A 14,121-nucleotide genomic window follows, 5' to 3' on the forward strand; every position below is an offset into this window, starting at 1 on the left:
ATGAATGTAATCCTTAAGTAATAACCAAGTTGCGTAAACTTTGGCCGGATGACATAGGTCTATCTTGTCATAAATACCAGTATAAAACCTATATTGACGATTTTCGTGCTTGTGAAATTTAGGGGAAAAAGTGAGAAACGAAAGAGCTATGTTAATTTTAAAGAGGGGGGCGGGGTAAGGGGATTTTAACGCTAATTTGAAATGGTTTCATTTGAAATGGATAACGAATTTACTTGTAACTATCCTGCATTTTTCAATCTGCGAGCAGACGAGTAGTAGAAAAAGTAGCATAACCAATCAGCATTGCTCCAGGTTGTCAATATAGTAATTTTTTTCAATTCACTGTGTAATACCAGTAGTATGAGAGAGAGAGAGAGGGGGGGGGGGTAGAAAGGTTTGGGAGATGCAAGAAATTCGTAATGTGAGTGATACAGTATGTTCCTTGTATAAAACTATGTCTCTCTCTCTCTCTCTCTCTCTCTCTCTCTCTCTCTCTCTGTGTGTGTGTGTGTGTGTGTGTGTGTGTGTGTGTGTGTGTGTGTGTCTGTCTCTCTCTCGCTGCTGTTTTGATCTCGCACAGTCAAAACAATGGACTGCTGTATGCGGAATCATACCCCCTCGATAGATTTTCAAATGGCTACAGTATACATGTATATAAATCATAGTACATTTAAATGTGCATCCTCCTTGCTTGAAAAATATCTGGATCCGTCCCTGATTTTATATACTAGTATCTACTTTCACGCTATGACACGCTCCCCTACAATATACATATAATATTAGTACTATATACATTGTAGCTAATTAGATTAGTCCACATACCACGTTTGCCTACGACATTTAATTGTTGTAATTATATGCAGACTCAAATATGATAAAAATGATATTCAACATTTATCACATAGAATACTTTCCACCAATTTCCGTATTGGTAAGTTACTCTCTCTCTCTCTCTCTCTCTCTCTCTCTCTCTCTCTCTCTCTCTCTCTCTCTCTCTCTCTCTCTCTCAAATATTTGGATCCACTCCCAGTTTTGTAAATTTCTTCATCCTTTTAGATAAGATAAGATAAGTTTATTCCAATTTTGGGCCCAGAGGGCATAACAGTAAGACAGTTTATAAAGAAGGAAATTCAAAAAAGAAAGAAAGTTTACAACATTAACTACAGGTTACATAGACTGCAAACTGCATGTGGATGCAGCATGTTGGGGAAACAAGTACATACATATATGAATTGCTAATCATGTGTATACACAAGTAAATGGACAGTATCAGTATTATACCAACATATGAATAATAAACTATAATGATTTTTGCAGTTTTAAAGCATCACTTCTTTTTCTGAAAGTTTGCACTAAATATTCACTCAATTTGACAATTACTGGTTTGTCTTCATTAATCATCAACCAAGTAAATTTGTCCTTATTTGCTAGATAGATAAAATTTTTGTTGATCTTGTATATACCATTAAAAAACATTATAGCCATATATGCCTGATCAAGACCATCCACGATCCACTGCCTCCATACCGAAAATGAATGTATTCATGCTAAAGCGCTTCGAACTCATTTAGTGCACGAAAACTAGATGGGTCATTTTCGCTACATCCCGTTGAAGGCCTCGAGTAATTGATCAACAAAACTGACACATATGTATCAAACAAGTCGATATTGATGAAAATTTGCAAAATGGATGAAGCTGGTAAGCGATTGATTGTAAAAAACGAGGGTCCGGTGAAACAAAATTTGCAGGACGACGCCGAGATAGTGAGTAGTATTGAAAGGAATTAGATTCAAATTACTCGTGGAAACACTGAGGATAAATTGATTTGTGACTATTTCATATTTTCTAAGTAACAATTAATGTATCATATTCGCTCGAATTTGTTCGATCGATGTTGTTGGATGTTTTGTTTTGTCTCCCTGTTTCTGAGAATTAATATCACCTGTTGCATAAAGTAATAAAGACGTATATTGAACGTTGATATTTTTATTTTGAGTACACAGTCACACACATTGAACATCGAGAGAGAGGGAGGGGTGTTGGTAAAAGGTGTAAAGTGAGGACAATTTTTATCTATTTGATAAAAGTTGTGAGGACAGAAAGTACACTATGAGGATAATATTCTGTCCTCACAATTACGTCTCCATAAATGTGATCCACAGCATGTGAAAGATGTAGATACGAAATATTAGATTAGTGAGGACAAGTGGTGTGGGGACATGTTCTCACTAATACCTTCTTTTTTTCACAATTCGAAAGAGAGTAGTAGATAAACTTTTATAGGTGTCCCTATAGCTATACCTAACATTACATTTTTGCCTTTACAATAACATATGCGTATATTCTCTTCTAGACATTGGAGAGAGAGAGAGAGAGAGATGTTGCATTGTTGTAAATCAAATTTATTGAATTTATTATCATTATACGTACAATGGTGGATCTAGAAGGGAGTACGGGGGTTTCAACCCCCTTTCTTTGGTTGAATATTTTTAAATCATTTTGCAGTGGGTCGCACCTCCCTTTGAAAATGTTCTGGATCCACCCCTGTTCACATTCGTAATAATAATAATAATACTCAAGTCCTGTTTACAGAAGGTAGGTCGATTAGTGCAGTATTCTAGTCTTCCTGGAGACCCTCTATAATATACGAACATTTAAATATGCATGATGAAAAGTAAATAAACCAAACGTACTTGTAAACATGTTGAACAAGCAATGAAAATTAAATACTACAATCATGGCATGGAGACAAGTCTCCTCTTTACAATATATTTTATTAGAACTAGATATTGATGCCGAGTTAGGTATATGGGTAAATATTGGGACAGACCAGAGAGCTACAGATCCACCCCTAATAAAAACTAACTGAACCAATTTCTCTCTCTCTCTCTCTCTCTCTCTCTCTCTCTCTCTGAAATAACTAAACACTTCTGTAATTCTATATCATATTATAAAGATATACTATGAAATATAAACAAAAACAGCAACATAAAACCCGGATGATTTACAGCGCAGATCACAGAGATATCTAGGGCTCATCATTAGTTGGCATAAGTATTTGGAGTTTTAAAATGCATTTTAAATGTGAAGAAGGAGTGCTCCCCCAAATTGTTTTACACTACCCTGATACTTTGTGATAAAATGTTTTATTTAGGAAGAGTTAGAAATTTCTTAATTCTTTGCAAAAGCTGTAATGAAGCAACTTTACAAACTGAGACTATTGAGTGGTGAAATGAAGTATACTTTTAAGTTGAACACCCCCACCCCACAATTTTTTTTTCAGAGTAAAAACATTTTCATTAGGATGATCAGAAATTTGAAAATTGAGCACCAGTGAATTTAATTAAGATTTTCTTTGATGCCCATAAGCATGCACTTCTCCAACAAGTTTCAACTTCACAAATGTCATTTTGAAGTATGACACATACTAGTGTCATTGGCATGCAAAGTTCCATCATCAGTTAAAATGTCTATATGTAACAATGTTTTATATATAATGGTAAATGACATTGATAACACAGTAAAAATGATAAAGGTTCCAAAACAGAACCCTGTGACACTCCTGTTGTGATAGGCAAGGTACTGGAAGACATGCAATTAATGCCTGTAAATGCCATCAGTATGCCTCAGTCCTGAGTTTAATCATTATCAGTTTAACTCACCTGAGCTGGAGACTAAGCCGATTTCAACCAAACTTAGTCTAAAAAGTATCCATGGATAAAGGGGATTCATTTTTGTGTGAGACATCTTTTAAAATCTTCTCGAGAACAATAAGGTTGATTTATTCCAAAACAATATGCAGATATTGTCATATACAAAATATATACACATTCATTCTTGAAATACTTTTAAATGTGCTCTTTTTCTCTCTGAAGATTTTCAATGTGTCAATTTCCCCACATGATTGCATGGTTTATAAGTATTCAATTTTACACCTGCATTATCACAATATGGTACATATATTATAGACAATAATACAGTCCTCTTGTTAATATTTCACTCTCAAACTGAAGCCGTTTCATGGGAAATTCTGGTATAAACTAGAAATTAATAGTTTTGGCTAGTGCACAAAGATACATTTATATGTTGTAAAGAAGCTAACATCATATTTTTGTATTTCTTGTTCAAGGACATTCATGTTTGGAAACTTTCAGTGTAAACAAATAATTTTATTTGTCTACAAGGGTTGAGATTTAAATCCTGCAGATTTATGAAGGGTCCACATTAGATAATAAATAATTGTTAACTCACTGAATGAAGTAATAAAGATATATACCTATAGGGGTCATATATCTACTGGCATCCCATTTATAGGTAAAGATCTGGATCGCATTACGTTGGCATGAAAACTGAGAAGGAGGTCGTTTAAAATGCCTATCTTTTTTATATGTCAGAACAAGAGTTCTATATGCACTGAACTTCTTTTGAAGGAAAGTATAAGAATATCTTGGTTGTTTGGAAACGGGAAAATTATATCAAGAACTCTGTAAATATTGAAGCTGATTCTAAAGATATTGACAAGAAAACGGTAGATATAATTGTGTCTTGCTTTGTGCCTTTGGCTTAGAAGCATTTTGTGGAAGATGGAAAAATCTGAAAAAGTGTTCACAGACATCAGGGACCTTAAGGCTAAAGGAGAGCATCCGGTTAGTATTTTTTTTCATTCCAGAAAGTCTAGTTAAAAATATCTTAAAGGGTACATGTACTTAAAAACTTTACGAAATTAGGTCTAAGGAAATACATGTAATGTGTGTCAAACGAGGACGGGGAGATAGAGATAGGAGGAGCCTGTTTATTTGAATTATGAAGGTTACAAAAAATTATGGAAGCAACCTGTGGTTTCTGCATACAGTAAAACATGGATATAGTGAACCAGTCCATGCAGGGCCAGTGAAAAAAAATTTTTTTAAAAGAAACTTTGTTATATCCAATGAAATTCTCAGTATTTTCCTCTCATAGGGAAATAACTATCACTTTGCAATAAGCATGAATTTGTTATAAGCCTGTTCATGAAATATTAGTGCAAAGTTACTCTGATTGGTTTGGCTGTTTATACAAAGTTACACGATGCTCCACTCTACCTATACATGTACCACTATATAACAAACTTCACATTTCTACCTGGAATAATTCACTGCAGATATTTTCAATATTAATCCATTATTAAGCATGAAAATCAGATTTTCAGACTGACTTACTTAGCATAGGATTCATAAGAATTCAGTGCATGAGGATGGAATAAAAAGAGAAAAGTTCTTTTTACCGGGAAAGAAAAAGAATATTTAATATAGGGTAGGTTGCATGAAGTAGGATCATGCGGGGTTGAAATACATCATTTTCTCCATCTATCTTATGGAATGCAAAAACTAACTTTAACTGTGGCCTGACCTGGAAAATGTTTATCAATTGAGTGGAATATGGTTTATTGTTATGATAAAATGGGTTAATAATATATACTCAGACAAAATCACATTTAAAGCCATATGGTCAATGGGATGCAATCAATATTTCATACAAATCAGAATAGAACAATGCTGCTTATTTGCCCAAAAAGTCGATGTCATTAAATGCAAGATACAAATTAATGGGACCATTCCTGTCTTGATGTTCAATCACGATTTTGTCATCTTGAGGCAGAAACATTTTCTGAAAAAATAATCAATACACCCCAATACAAGCTACATTAAATCGGGGAAAGCAAAATATGATTTAAACTGATGCATGATATTAATGTGTTAATTGCTGTTCATGCAGTGTAAAAAGCATCTAGGATTAATTTGTCACCATGAGAGGAAAATTACTGTGCAGTCGTGGCCGTAATTGTTGCTTAGAGTTGGGATGTTGTGAGTTGACAATGTGTTAGTCAGCTATAGGGAATACAGCAGCTACTTTTCTCTCTGTCCTGTGAATGCAATAGTGTCAAATTTCTGAACTCAGACAATAATATCTGTGAAAACGCATCCCGTTTTGACTGTTGTTAATGGTGGATATAAAGCATAAGCAATATTTCCGCATTGATTTTGCAAGTTGTAGCCTTTAAAGCGGCATAGTCATGACGGTAAGAAAACATGATTTTATTTTTATTCTTCTTTTTTGTTGTTGACATTTTCTCTAATGATTGAAATAAGTATTTTTTTCACAGCTGTTGAACACCAAAATTATTACAATCTTTTTGAGGGGAAATGAAGTTGAATTCCTTAAATTGGATTTTCTTCTCTCAGCTTTCTTAAATTCAGCAACGTAATTAGTACCAATAAATTACATGAGCCAAGCTGCAAACTTAAATTAAAGGGTTGTTTACAGATATAATGGAACATTTCCTTACTTGACTTGTTACAGAATTAAATGTGTTCTAGCAATTTGCATTTAAGGCGTCAATATTTTGAATGCTCATATAAATATAAGGTATCGAATGCAAGCTAACTTGTTAGATTGATTGACTGAATATTGTTTTACGTCCCTCTCGAGAATATTTCACTCATATGGAGACGTCACCACTGCCGGTGAAGGGCTGCAAAATTTAGGCCTATGCTCGGCACTTATGGCCATTGAGCAGGGAGGGATCTCTATTGTGCCACACCTGCTGTGACACGGGACCTCGGTTTTTGCGGTCTCATCCGAAGGACCACCCCATTTAGTCGCCTCTTACAACAAGCAAGGAGGTACTGAGGACCTATTCTAACCCGGATCCCCACGGGATCTAACTTGTTAGGAAAATGAAAAGAATTAATTATTAATGAAGAAGTGAAGATAATGAACAGTGACTAGTGTCATAAATCCTGTAAAAGATACAAAATTAAGATAAGGGCAAACACAGACCCCTGAATATACTAGAGGTGGGATAGGTGACAAGGAGGAGTAAGCATCCCCTGTAGACTGGTCACACCCACCATGAACCCTGTGTCTTTATATATTTCTTTTTGTTTATGATAATACAATGAATTGTTAATAAATCACTTTGTCTAACATATTATTGCAATTCATTATAGTTCCCTGTTATTCCCATTAGCAGAGTGATACAGTTTCTAAGTTCCAATGTTACATTTGTTACCTGACCTGTCTTTCTCTAGAAAATATCCATCAACTTTTTAAGTGACAACATTTTCCAAGATCTTTTAGGAAAAGCGTTCTTTAGATTTTATGATATCTATTAGGTTGGTATTGTTTATTGACAAGAATGTATCAAGACTCAACACATTTCATATGAAGTTTGACACAAAAGTACAATTATTGTCTACCAAGAAAATTCTGCAAAATGAAATGGGAAAAATCAATGAAAATTTGTTTGCCATCAAGCAATATCGTGCAAACTTGTGTGAAAATCTGTACAGCAAAATCATCCCCCTTCTCTCTGATTCCCATGGCAATAAGCAGAAAATAGCATTTATTTCAAACTATCCAAGAGATTGATCGAATGAAAATCTCAGTATCGTCCTCTTACAATGTGTATTGCAAAGAACTGTTGCATTAAAATCTGAGTTACAAAGAAGATACAAAGTAAAAATTGTGAGGTGAATCATGGCACTTCTGTGGAAGTTTCATGGCAACAAATTGTTTGACACTAATGATCGAGGGCTTACAGGTGCAAAGAAACACAGCTGTGATGACATTTCTAGACATAGGAAACTCTTTATAACAGCTTTTGAAAAAATTATGACCAAGCTATTTACAAGTATTGTTATTTAAACCAATTAATATTTTGTTTATAATGTTACATTTACTGTGTATGTCAATATTTTATATGTGCATTTCCTGCCATTTTCTTTCTGAGACAGCTGCTGATTTCCAAGCTGTCCCAGTTCAGAAACTTGTTACAGGCCACATGGATCATCCATTATCAAATCAAGATATTAATCATATAAACACAGTGTTGTACTCCTAGAAAAGCAATATTAGTCTAGATGTGTGCATGGCCCAGTGTTTTGCCTGAAAAGTTAACATTTTTGACAATGATGATGGGAGCTAGAATATAAACATCAGCAACTGTGTGATGTCATGCTCAGTTGTAGTGAATCAGGTTTTGATAAAATTTCATAATATAAAACAATGAAAATTGTTATAATTTCAGAAAAAAGTATCAATGAATGTTTGAAATTTAGTGAGGGCTATAACATGACAGTTGTACCATCTAGTCCTGTGGACAAAATATCATGTTTGTCTTTGAATTAATATATTGTTATTGTATCATTCTTGACAACAATTGTGTTTTCATATGCATCCATGCCATTTGTGCATAACTTTTGAAGCCTGACATTAAATGAGCTGTGGGGCACTTAAAGCCCATGTTTTAGTCCATTATTTATCCACTATTATAAGTCAATTTGCTTCTAATGGTTGATATATCATAATTGAAGTGAAGAAAAAAAGGCGAGCGTGAAAATAATTACATCATTGCTAAGCGACTCTATAATAGTGAAAAAGTAAATTCCATTAGACTTGCAGTATTGGGCGTCAATCACTACCTAATGTGTCTACTTCTTGGTATTTTTTGACTTGTTTGAGAAATTCCATTTTGACTTTTGATGTCTCGCAGAAACCAATTAATGTGACAATTTAACCATGCAGTCATCTCTTATTTTGATGCAAAATAATTTGAATGAAAGAAACATCCAAGACAATTTATGATTTTTATTATATTAATTTTTTTTATGTATTGTATTTCATCTTTGATGGGGCAGAATTTGGTCTTTATTGTATGCAGTCCTTTATTATGAATAATAAAATATTACAGTTGCATTTTCAATGCTTTTGATTTTGATATATCTTTACAAATGGTAATGAATAGCAATATGTGTTATGTGTGATTGATTGATTGAATATTGTTTTACGTCCCATTCGGGAATATTTCACTCATATGGAGATGTCACCTGATTGCCGTTGAAGGGCTGCAAAATTTAGGCCTATGCTTGGCGCTTATGGCCATTGAGCAGGGAGGGATCTTTGTCGTGCCACACCTGCATGCTAGCTGTGACACGGGACCTCGGTTTTTGCGGTCTCATCCGAAGGACCGCCCCATTTAGTCGCCTCTTACGACAAGTAAAGGGGTACTGAGGACCTATTCTAACCCGGATCCCCAGGGGAATGATATGTGTGTGTGTGTGTATGATATTACATTTCCATTATATTTTCCTTTGGGTATCTTTACAAATTTTTATTGATAGTCATTTCCTCGTGAATTAATGCTTTGCAGAACACTTTAAAGAATGCACATGTGAATCATGCTGAATATAGTCTGTCTATTTTAACAGCTCCAAATTCTGAAAAAAAAAAAATAAAATAAAATGTAAATATAAGAAATGTAGTTCATTTTTGAAAATACATGAGGGTATGAACTGCAGTGCTTCACACTGGTGTTACTAAGAATTAATGTTCTTGAAGTATGCCGGCATGAAATGTTACAATTTATACCCTCATGTATTTTTAGAAATAAAGCTTAATTGCAAAATAATTTGTATGTAAAATTATCATATATTAATTCTAATGTGTTTAAGGTAATACATATATGTTTCTGGCATTTTTTTTCATCTCGATAAGAAGATTGAGATCTTGTATGATTTCCAGAACAGGTTGTATATTGTAGTAATATTACTATACCTCATGTATCGACCTGGTTAGCTTAGTCATATGGTTATAGCTATCTAAACTACTACATGTAATACAATGATTAGGGCCCCACATTCAATCTCTGGTTCCAAAGATTTCTCTCCCATTGTTTTCTACAGTTTTCTACAATAACTTTCTAATGCTGATACATGTATATACAATTTATTATTCAATACTGAATGGGATTGGGCAATATATAGTCAATACTGAATGGGATTGGATGGGTAGATCTCAATACCAAATGGGATTGGGCAGTACTTAATTCTGAATGGGATTAGGCAGAAGTCAATACTGAATGGGATTTGGCAGTACTCAATACTGAATAGGATTGGGTAGTACTTAATTCTGAATGGGATTGGGCAGATGCAGTAGTCAATACTGAATGGGATCAGACAGTATTCAGTACTAAATGGGATTGGACAGTATCTAATACTGAATGGGATTGGGCAGTATTCAATAATGAATGGGATTGGATGGGCAGATCTCAATACCAAATGGGATTGGGCAGTACTTAATTCTGAATGGGATTGGGCGGAAGTCAATACTGAATGGGATTGGGCAGTATTCAAATTACTGAATGGGATTCCAGGGCAGCAGGATAAACCTATGTCAGCCCTCTCCCTGTATATACATGTATACTTTAGACTATAAGTCAGCCCTCTCCCTGTATATACATGTATACTTTAGACTATAAGTCAGCCCTCTCCCTGTATATACATGTATACTTTAGACTATAAAGATATAATTTTTTTTATAGATTTATCAAGTACACGTGTTAGGAAACATACTTTGTTAATAAATATTGATTTTGAACTTGAGCCCTGTTTCCTCCAATGAAGACAAAATCACTTGACCTAATAATTTGCAACTCCAAACACAAGTTTTTACTTTGAACACTAATAAAAAAACAATCAAGGAAGTACACTTTAAAGTGAAAACTCTACTCCCATTTTTTATGATACAATTATTTGGGTTTTTTCTGGCTGCAGTGTTGAACGAGTAATAGAGGCAGGATATTAACCACTGATGTGAAGCTACCTTCATTAGGAGAGCTGCACTGTTCTTACAAAACAAAGATAATTGACAAAGATGATCAGAACATTGGATGCACTGAGAGCTTGGTTCCAGAGATATTGGTTCTGGCTTGACGATCTGCTGCAACAGTTTTTTAGTGCAACAGTTCTGAGTTCATCAAATGTTATTAATAAAAAAAATTTGGAATCTTTTTAGACTGTAAAGTATCATGGTTATGAAAATACAGCAAAGACATTTTAAGAGCACAATTTTCAAACAAATACAGAAGAAATAAGTATATTAAAATATAGTGTGATCCTCTGATTGAAACATGCTAGTTATACATGTATTTATATTACAAGTGTGCTGTTGAATCATTAGATTTTGTGGAGGCTCAATTTTTGTTGATTTTGTGATGACCCATATATCCCACAAACTTCAAACCACAATGAAATAAACAAAATATTTTTAAATGTTTCAATTGCAAGTGCAAATTAATTAATTGATTTTATATTGTTTAATGTCCCTCTCGAGAATTTTTCACTCGTATGGGGACGTCACCATTGGTCAGGTGAAGGACTGCAAAATTTAGGCCTATGCTCTGTGCTTACGGCCTTATAGCAGGGAGGGATCTTTATCGTGCCACACATGCTGTGACACGGGGCCTCGGTTTTTGCTGTCTCCTCTGATGGACTGCCCCATTTAGTCGCCTCTTATGACAATTAAGGGGTACTTAGGACCTATTCTTACCCAGATCCGTTGAGGGGGGAGGGGGTTACTGAGGACCTATTCTAATCCAGATCTGTTGGGAGTGGGGGATGGGTTGGGGGGTTACTGAGGACCTATTCTTAACAAGATTACCCAGAACCCATTGGGTGTGTGTGGCTGTTGATGTTGTTACTGAGGACCTATTCTTTCCCAGATCTGGGGGGGGGGGTTCTGAGGCCCTATTCTTACCCAGATCCCCGCAGGATTTCAATTGACAGAAACCATATATACCCACAAAGTTATACGTCCCAATGAAACTGTAAAATTTAAACAATCCATGAAATTGAGCCCACTGAATTTGCTCCTGGAATCTAACAGTTTTTGTCACAAGGTCAAAGGTCAAGGCCATATTAGTACATGTTATTTGTTATGAGTCTGTCAATTTTATAGTTTTTTAGTTTTCAGTATAGAATTATCATAATATTTAAAAAAGATAGTGCCCCATTCACATGCACCCATATACTAATGGGTGTTTTTACACATTTGCAAATTTTACTCCTGGAGTGTAAATTAATTGTAATTTTTGCGATGCTTTCATATGCATAAGCAATCTGCACGTAAATCAATATTAAATTGGCCATTTCCAAGCATTGTGGATGTATTTTGAAGACAAAGAAGGAGACAGATATTTCCTTATTATGTAGCCATAGGTGATATGTCACTTCCTGTTCAAATGCTATTAAGATAATGTTTGAACTTACTGACACAGCACTGAGGATCACTGCATGCTCTTTCTATATAATATAGATATGTAAAAGTAATATGCACTTATTCTGACTAGGTGTAAATGCACTTAGAGTAAAAATACTCGCATACAAATCCTGCTTAACCACCCCATCCCACCCCCATTTATATGTGTCAAAATACACAGAGATGCCGGTTTTAAGTATGTGTTAAATTTGCATACCATGTATAAAAAGGTGCAATTAACTTTTTAATATGGATATATGTAGACAGACCTAATATTTAAGAAATATTAAACTTGATTTCTTAGTCGGAATGTATTATGGTACAGCAATGTCTGTATGTCTGTCCATCCATTCAGGATTTTCTGTTTCTAATTTCATTTCTCTGTCACATATCAAGCCGAAACTTGCTATGTAGCTTTTTTGTGGATCACTCTATTGTCATGTTGCAATTTTGATCCATTTCGACTTCTCTTGCAGGAGTTTGTTATATAATTTTCAAGTGAGGACCACTTGTTTTTACAGAGTGTTTGTATGAGTATTGCAATGTGGCAAGGATTTTGATTTTCTTCAATTTTTGAGAAAATTACAGGCTATTAAACATATTCAGTAATTTGAGGAATTATTACATAGAGAGTACATGATTTGTTTATTTTTCAAGTGAGGAATTCCTTATTTTACAGAGTTTTTGTATGGGTTTTGAAGATGTCCATGTGGCAAGGATTTTGATTTTCTTTGATTTTTTATAAAATTACACGTTGTTGAACTTATTCAGTTTTGAGGAAATATTATATTACATGCATGTACATCAAGTAAAGAACATACATGTACTACATGGTTTGTTCTTTAAAATGAACTCCCCTCACAATTTAGAAGCTAGCTAGGGTCTTTGTAAATAACTAGAAGATGTGCATAGTGCAAGGATTTTGATTCTCAACAATTTTTTATTTTCTCTGACATTTATAAATATCTACATGTTATTGAACTTGGTCAAATTTGGGCCAATATTTTACACACAAAACTCTTGGTTTGTCTACCTCTTGTCACAGTTTTAAGCTAAGACCCTTTATTCATAATTATGCATAGAAAGTATGTCACTAAGAGCCTGGTGATGGCTGCATGATTGCTACCTGAAGCAAAGTTCTACAAATTATGGCTTAAGAAAAACATGCAGTACCCTATGTAAGCATTTTCACGGGTGTATTATGTACCGTTTGCGGTACTCTTGTTGAAATCACTTTATCGCTTCATGAAAAGTATGCCAACATGTCATGTCACAACCCTCATGTATTTTTAAAACCAAAATTTTTTTTTTTTTAGTTACATTCTACTTTCATTTCTGTACTATTTTATCATGATATATAAATACATATGCACAAATGTTAGCAACAGCAACACATTGATGTCTTAATGCAGTTTGTAAATTAAAGACAATTAAAGGTTAAAACATTTGAAAAGTAAATATTGCAATATATGGATGTTCTTTGAAAATTTTTACAATTTTTATTTGTTTCAATAAAAAACAGTTTTTCAGGATTCCAAAACTATGACCACAGAGAATGTGGGCAATGAAAATGTTTAACACTATTCATTACAAACTGTTTGCTTTGATGACCGAGAACCTCATAAATGTGAAAGTATTGACATAATGTAAGTCGGAAACAAAAAGTCCCTTTTCTTCAAGGCTTAACCACCATAAGTTAATCAATAAAGTTCAATAAAGCCATTATGAGTGACCAATAACGGGGGCACTTTCACTTCTTTGATGTCTAGTTATGTTTTTATTGTCAGGCTCCAATACCCAAGTCACTGCCATTATTATGACATTGGAAGATGATGACATTAGTCTTCTGTCACCATTTTCAGTAGATGTTTGTGACATCCCAGCAGTCTCTGTAACAAAGATCATGGTTTTTCAACCAGGATAGGGTTTTAGGTTATCAGACCTCATGAGATCTCTCTAATGCATACGATTGATCAAGGGACCATATGTATTTTTCATATAATGCAGAAACTTTTAACGTAAAGCTAGAGGACAGGCAATTAAAT

The 14,121-nt window shown here is 34.3% G+C and overlaps 1 protein-coding gene across 2 annotated transcripts in view; it reads left to right on the forward strand.

Moving 5' to 3' along the window:
- Window positions 1-1,569: 1,569 nt before the first annotated feature.
- The window catches only part of LOC125679616 (dipeptidyl peptidase 4-like), a 74,981-nt gene continuing 62,429 nt past the window's right edge, over window positions 1,570-14,121 (forward strand). The window contains exon 1 of one of the 2 annotated variants that reach the window (XM_048918964.2): window positions 1,570-1,764. In XM_048918964.2, coding sequence (XP_048774921.2) covers window positions 1,672-1,764 — 93 coding nt within the window. In that variant the 5' untranslated portion in view covers window positions 1,570-1,671. Of the gene's footprint in view, window positions 1,765-4,251; window positions 4,648-14,121 lie in introns of those variants that run through there. The other variant, XM_056157219.1, reaches the window with a different exon arrangement.

Source organism: Ostrea edulis, chromosome 2 (assembly GCF_947568905.1).
Source record: "Ostrea edulis chromosome 2, xbOstEdul1.1, whole genome shotgun sequence".
Taxonomy (NCBI): domain Eukaryota; kingdom Metazoa; phylum Mollusca; class Bivalvia; order Ostreida; family Ostreidae; genus Ostrea; species Ostrea edulis.